We start from the raw sequence: 7,843 nt of genomic DNA on the forward strand, positions 1-7,843 counted from the left end.
TGTTGCCAAGAGATTCTTGCAACAGCCACACTGTCAAGGAGGTGGTAGGAGAGAGAAATGCGACTGGCTTGCCTAAAGCTAGAATCGGGTAGACAAGGCTTGTGCAGCAAGTTGCCCCATTTCAAACTAAATAAAAACTGTTTAGGCTAGCGCATAAAAAGCCATTCAGTAAAACTTGGATAAGCTGTGTCTACCTCCTGCACTGGTAACTTTGGGAGTGTATCTCGTTTTTCTAAAACAGCTCTTTGCTGGCATAGCTTGCAGACAGTAAACTGAGATTTCCAGCCCTCATATTAGCTTGAGGGTAATACAATGCTTCTTAATCACCTGCTAATTACAGTCTCCTAGTTCATTCATTCAACAAGACTCCTCTGTGGTCTGTTCTTGCTAAAATCAGTTGTTTTGGAGGGTGCCTTTTATTTTTCTTTCTTAAAGTAATTTGCTTTAACTTCTCACCTGAATCACAACAGTCACAGTCCAGTGGAGAGCTGAGAACTGCTGACAGATGTCCTATGTGTGCCAGGGAGACTTGTGTCTTCAGCAGAATCCATGAGATTGTGGTCCTCAACCATGAAGATGTTCTGTTGGGCGGAAGTCTTGCTCGTGGAATGTTTAGGGGCCCAGTGCTTGCAGCAAGGAGAAATCACACTGAGGAAAGCCATCCTGAAGCGCTGGGATAACAGATTATAAATGATGGGGTTCACAGCAGAGCTCAGATAGAAGAAAACACCTGGGAAAGCAAGGCAAGGGGGAAAGAGAGAAAGACCTTATTTGTGTGTGAAATCTCAGAAGAGGAAAAGCTTTTCATTGCCTGTACTGCTCCACCAAGCCTGCATGCAAATCTGGAGGCATCGATGACAAAGGGATGTCTCACCAAGGCTAATGCAGGCACTGCACACAAAAGGAAAGGGAAATTGGAGAGAGTATTAGCTGGAGCTCGCTATCTCCAGCTGTTCAGAAACCAGCTCTTGAGCTGTACTGCCCTGCCTCCAGCAAAGCCCTTATGTCCACAGCACATTTGCACAGCTGGTGCCCCTATCAAAGCTGTTGGAGGATAACTTCCAGCTGAGGGCAGCTCATTTCTTACAGCACACCAGGACAATTGCATGACACTGGATTTGTCTGGGCTGCCTGATGGCCACATTTGAGTGTTTTCCCACAGCAGACTGAAAATAAGATTCCTTTTTGAAAAAGTCTTCATTTTATGGTTGGCAGGGCCATACGCATTTGATTTTATCACCCAATTCTGAGCAGTGTGTAAGTCTTTTGTCTTGCCATTTGATAAAGTTTCCCATTTGCCTCAGAGACCCTCTGGAGGATGTTGCCTGCTGCTGTGTATTCATTAAAAGCAGCTGAATGACAGCAGACTTCATTTCTTTGTGAATACTCAGACAACTGTATTGGACAACTTGCCTAGACCTTGAAAGCTGCAGAAACTTGCATGCAGTTTTTATTCTAAGCATAATTCTTATCACTGTCCCAAACCACCAGAAGCTTTTCCATGCATATCTCATGTCACCTGCGGAATAAATGACTACATATTTCAAGTAAACCGCTCACATAGAGGGTTTTCTTTTTTTTTGGCAGCCCCTGTGCAAGTGGAAGAAGAAAGCTTTACCTGACACCACATGAATTAAGTTGAATATATTAGCCAGAGGCTCAGTCCATTCTACAACAAAGCTGAAGAAAAGTCGGTCTATGTGGAATGGAGCCCAGCAGATAGCAAAAACCATCACGAGAACAACTAGCAAGAAAATAGAGGAGAAGAAAAACAAGTCAGTTGTGGAAGGATATGGTTCACTAGCCTGCACAGAGCAGAGGGATTGTTCAGAATGCTGGATGAAGACTATGTATACAACTTTTATTCATAATTCCAAATCTTTTGCTTTCCTTTCTGTCTTACTATTATCAGCTAAAAGAACAAAGTTTCCATTGATTTCTATGTTGGATAACTCAATGTATGCACACACATCGATATTCAAACAGAGCTAGCAACAGCCATGTAATGCTGCCAACGGAGCCTAATGAAGAAAATGCTAGTGAGACATCAGGATTCATCTGTGGTACCTGGGACTAACCAGCTCCATTGTGCCTTGGATTTAATTTCCTGCGCACACTATTTGTACATCACATAGCAGGATAAGGCCATGTGCTGATGATGTCTGTTTGGGTACATTGCTCAGAATGAAAGAAAGAGTTTGTCTCCATGCACAACTTGGCCTGTGCTGGCTCTAGTAAGGACTTTTGCAAGCCCACTCCAGACTTGGGTCTTATGAATAACTGCGATTCCAGTCCTGGGGCACAGAAAATCAGGCTGACTTCAAAGTAAAGTTTCCTAGTTCAGACAGTGACTTAAGCTGCCTAAAGAATAATGTTGGTGCAGGAAATATTGAAGGTTATTTATGTTTTCTGCATAAACACCCTCTCAGTAGGAAGGTGATCTTTGCTTTAAAGGCAGCCCTAAATTAGTAATTGATGTGAGTGCTTTCAGGGTGGTTGGAGCACAGATTTCTTCTGAATGCTGTACAATATGCAAGTCTGCTGAAGTCCTACTTTTTCTCGGGAAGGTTTAAGTGGTTAAGTCAGCAGTAGGTGATGTACATGGCTTGGCAGGACCTTCCTTGCTCAGGAACAGATCTTGTGGTGTGATGCAAAACAGATGTATGACCTTCTTTAAAAATACAAAAGATAGACTATTTGCATTCTGAAAAAGAGGGATTTTGCCAGAGGGCTGCAAAAGCCGGGCTTGGAGTGAGGGATATAAGAAAGTTACTACTCAAGCATCTGCCGCATAGGTTTGCTCAACCTTTTCTTGTGCTGGGGAGGAAAACTGCCTTCCTAGTCTTTTGATAGCCGTGGAGTTTCACTCTCATGCCCTCTAAGTCTAGACAAAACAGTAATAAAAAATTTTCTTTGTTAAATCACAGCTACTCATCTTGTAACTCTTGAATCCACTGAATTTGCTTGATACCCTTCAAGACCAGGTAACTTCCTTGTCCACGGTAAATAAAACACGGAAGGGCTCATTACTTACACAACATCTTGGTAACTGATTTCCTGGATGGTCTCTGAACATTCACAGCCATTTCCTCCACTTCCAAAGATTCATCTCCTTTCAACTGTCAAAAAGAGGGACATCAAAGGAAAGCTTAGACAGGAGATGAAATCCCCACCAGATATAACCTGTTTGATACATTGATAGCTGTAGTTTGAGAATACAAAATATGGAGCAACTCAGGCCTCACTGAGAACAAAAATAAATCTATATTTAAATTTCAGTTTTAGCTTAGGGAAACATTGAAGCTTTGGGTTCAAAACAGTGTGCGGATTTTGTGCATCTGAGACTGCATATTTACAGCAAATTGGTATTTCAGTTCCCCACTTGTCCTTTCTCAATGAGTCAATATTTGGTTCACAGTTTGTGTTCAGCTTCAACAATATTTTGTTAGGCATTATTTTCTCTTCTACCAAAATATTGTTTATTTTCTTAAAAGGGTTCCCCACAATTAAGCACAAACCAATGATCCAAAAAATACTCAGAGAGGCCTCAGTGAAACACAGCTATAATCAGTGGGAAAATTCCTGTAGCATTCAAGGGGAGTTTGTTTCATGCCGAGTGTTTGAACTAATAGATATTCAATGCCACTAATGAACAAAGCCTATATATGCTCTCTTGCAGACAGCCAGTGTGTGTGATAAGCACAGATTCAGCCACCTACTGCCCAGTTACACCAAGGTGGGTTTTGTTGGCCAGTAGTTTTTCCTGTACTTCTGAAAAATGGACATAAAGAATAATAATCCATTCCTACCTGAAATGCTTCCCCAACACACTTGCAGCAAGAGTACTGGTTCTCTGATGATGAAAAGATCAAGTCTAGATAATCAGGACAACTGCTTTGATTATAAAAGAAATCATCTGTGGAGAGTGCATAATTGGACCCAGATTCCTGAAGTGGGAGCTTCTGATTAACCAACAGATTTGGAGTGGTGTTTTTTTCAACGGAGAGAAATCGGAAACAAAACTTTCAATTACATGGAAAAGAATATCAGGAATGGGGGAAAGAATAGAAATCAGTCTAGATTTGTAAAAAGCTTGTGAAAACATAGAATCATAGAATATCTCAAGTTGGAAGGAGCCCATAAGGATCACCAAGTCCCAACTCTTCTTCTTGCAGGAATGTAACTGTACAAACTTTACATAACTGCAAAAGATTTCAGTTGCTTTTAACATGCTAGTTGTGCCATTTTCTTTTGCCTTTTACACTGTGACTTCCTCAGTTTTCGTTCACAATACTTCTCTATAAGGATGGTGAAATAAGACCTTCTGTCACTGTTCTACATATTCATAGAACCCATAAAAGTGAAACACATGTAAATCAAATTATACTCAATTATAGTGCAATTCAGCCTTTCATGTTTTACATCATTTCCTTTGTAACTTTTAGTCATAGTTGCTTAAGGAAGAGGCTCAGTTGATTTGAAACACATCTAGTGAGAAATGTCTGCTCATATTGATTAAAATCCCTAGCTTTCGTTTAGTGGCTTCCAGTCTCAACAGTATTCTATTCCAGGCATATTCCAAAGCCTCAGAGACAGCTTGAACATAGCTGTGGAATACAGAAGTCCTAGAGGAGTATCCCTTGTCTGGTACTTGTCTCCTCTGGGGTGGGGATTAGGAATGTCTGCTGCCACAGACAGAAGCAATTGCAATTTTCAAGACTTTTTTCTATCAGTTTGGGGACTTCTCTTTTTCTTTTTGTAGCAGCTCTATTTTCAACATCTTTTTCCCCACTTCAGGTCTTATTTTGCAAAATTTTCAGTGAAAATGTGTAAAGACCCCACAAGAACCACTAGACAGTGGGGATAATTTAGCCTATTAGTTGCCTTAAAGATTGGCTGTGTGCTATGGATTTCTGGCAGTAAATCCTTGTGGCTTTCTTGGGTAAGAAAAAATGCTTCTATATAGTTTCAGATAACAGCAAATATCAGCCACTACAACAAAATGATATATACACCAGCAGAGGTTTGCTTGAATTTTTTGCACAGTATTTGGTAAGTTCATTTGTCTCTACTAGCATATTGTATCCCTTTCTTGCTATATGATCAGATACAGCTTTTTAAAGTTATATTCAATGCGATGTGATGGGATTTATATTCTCAAAATACATGTAATATAAGAGAAGAAAAAATTCATCAAGTCGCTATGATCAGCAGTGCATTTTAGTGTGTTGCTACATAGTTTTATAATACTATGATACTGATTGTTTTATTTGTGTATTTAGATAATGAATTCTTGGTAAAACTAGTCTCACTTTCCAAAGAGAGAGTGAATATGAACTCTAAGGTAACCTTAGTCGATGGTGAAACTATAGTTATATAAAGAAATGATTGCTGAATTTACTAGTTGCAGCAATAAGGTAGCATTTCCATTTACAACAGCTTTGTGAGTTATAACAACTGAATATTATCACCATCTCCAGGGAAGGAGAAAAATAAAGTAATGCAATAGTCACAAGAAGAGAGAAAAGAAATAATACACAAGATTCAATCATTAGCCTGCTGCTTTCTATTCTTTTCATATTTTCCTTTTGATCTATTTCCTTCTAGTCTCTATTGCAAAGGTGCAAGTCTCTGGGAGGCTGGAATCAGGATACTTACTTGGATGTTTAAATAACAGTCAAATGTGAGCAGCAGTGATGGTAAGTTTGTTTTTTTTTTAAAAAGATTGGGGTAAATTATTGCCCAACATAGCTGTAGTAATTTCAGAGCAGCATTACATCAAAAAAGGATCTGGATCCACTCTTTTCAGAGGTTTTGAAATACTTTAGGGGAGGAAAGGAGGTGGACAAGAAAAAGGTGCAATCACTTAAAAGACACATACAGACACAGACACTCGAGAATGAGCTAAGGAAACACTGAGCACAGTCAGAGTAGAACTTACTCTTAGACACATCAGATAGTACAGCACACTTATTACCCCCATAGGCAGCACATAGAAGAGAAAAGAAGTAATCTGCACAATACAGTTATAGATCCACATGGGCATGACTACAGTGCAGGTAGCAGAGCCAGGGATCAGGGTGCCATTAGGGAAATACTGCAGCATGATGCCATGGGTGCCTGTGTTGGGGAGGGCGAAGAGGACAGAGAGAACCCAAAGCACCACGATGGTCCTCAAGGCACGCTTGCGAGTGCTTTCCAGCTTGGCACGGAAAGGATGGAGGATGGCAATATATCTCTCCACGCTGACGGTGGTCACACTGAGGATGGAGGCAAAACACACTGTCTCAAACAGTGCGGTCTTCAAATAGCAGCCGATGGTCCCAAACAAGAAGGGGTAGTTGCTCCACATCTCGTAGACTTCCAGTGGCATCCCAAAAAGCAGCACAAGCAGATCTGAGATGGCAAGACTGAAGAGGTAGTAATTGGTTGGGGTCTTCATGTTCCGGTGCTTGAGGATTACCAAGCAAACTAAGAAGTTACCTACCACCCCAACAACAAAGATCAGGGTGTACACCAAAGCCATAGGTAAGAATAGATGGCTCCGTCTGGGCCCACATAGAAAGGCTAAGTAATCCTCTGTGCTGTTTAAGTACCTCCTGAAACGTTCTTCATGTAGAGCAAGGTGATTAAACCAGGAGATATTACTGGTCCAGGCCATTACTTGATCTGCTGAAATGTCTCACAGCTGAGATCTGTTCTTCAAGTTTCTCTGTGCTAGTTTGTTCACTTTTTTGCAGAGAGGAAGGAGTTGGGGGGGGAAGAACTGTCTTGCCAGACCTGATGCACAAAGCCACTGAGAGATTAGAGTGAGTGTGTTTGCCTGGCTTCAGTTAAGGTTTTGCTGTTGTAACAGCTGTTCCCCTGCAAGGATTCCCTTAGCCAGAAAGCCCCTCCTTTCACACATATTCATTGGCTCACTAAGTGCGTTAGATTACAGAGTAAGAAGAGAGGTTCCAGCTACTTGTCTCACTCCTGTAGCAGATGCATTTACAGAATCATAAATGTAAGGTTTGGAGAGCTGGGAATCTGAAATATAGGATGTGAGACTAGCTGCAAGTTGTTTGTATTTCTCAGAGGGCTGGAAACCAGACAAAATAACCCCCAAAACTCCAAAAAGATTTTACAAAATTATATCGATGCTATATCCAGTTATGAGACAATCAAAAGGAAACCACCCCAAAATCTGGCATGATTGTATTTTTCAGATCTCTGCCGATTTTCTGGTTTTTACAGCAGCAAGTACTTGGAAGCAGAGTTTGATTGATAGAAAGTCAACCTGTTTTTGTAGTTATTCATGTGGAATTAGGCTGCTACAGTATTTCACCCTTTTTTTAAACACTGGGTTTTTTTTATCTTGCAATCTGACTTAGGATTTTAACTGCTCTTATTGATATCAAAATGTTTTCCCATTTTCCTGGTATGATAGAATCTGATCCCATATTCTTAGCTACCCTTGTTTTGGGAATATTTCTGGACACTGTATTATTTCAAAGACATATTTATTGCCTCCAGGACTAAAGTAACATGAATTTTTATAAGCTCTTATTTTTTCCTGAATTACAACCATTCTGCAAACACAACTTCTGAGCCAAGAAAATGTATCCTGCAAGGATGATAACTGTGTCAAAATAGATCATTTATCTCCTTATGAACGCTTGATTCCTTACTGAATTTCTCTAAAACAAAAAGCTTCCATATGCGTGCATATAATTTCCTGAACATTTTCCATGTTCATGCATATAATTTGACTTTATGGAATTGAAGAGGTGCAAAAGCTGAGGGCTAGTTTATAGGATTTTTATCAGCTTGATGTGCCGGTTGTCTACCCAGGATCTCTCAC

General features: G+C 40.3%; 1 protein-coding gene across 1 annotated transcript; it reads right to left on the minus strand.

Annotated features, from left to right (window-relative positions):
* Nucleotides 1–470: 470 nt before the first annotated feature.
* Nucleotides 471–6,661, minus strand: NMUR2 (neuromedin U receptor 2; the record flags this gene model as incomplete). The annotated part of the gene is made up of 4 exons (XM_080627038.1): nucleotides 471–730; nucleotides 1,619–1,744; nucleotides 3,035–3,119; nucleotides 5,942–6,661. 4 exons carry the CDS (start codon nucleotides 6,659–6,661, stop codon nucleotides 471–473), a joined length of 1,191 nt encoding a protein of 396 aa, XP_080483164.1.
* Nucleotides 6,662–7,843: the final 1,182 nt, after the last annotated feature.

Source organism: Psittacula echo (genome assembly GCF_963264785.1).
Source record: "Psittacula echo genome assembly, chromosome: 11".
Lineage (NCBI taxonomy): Eukaryota > Metazoa > Chordata > Aves > Psittaciformes > Psittacidae > Psittacula > Psittacula echo.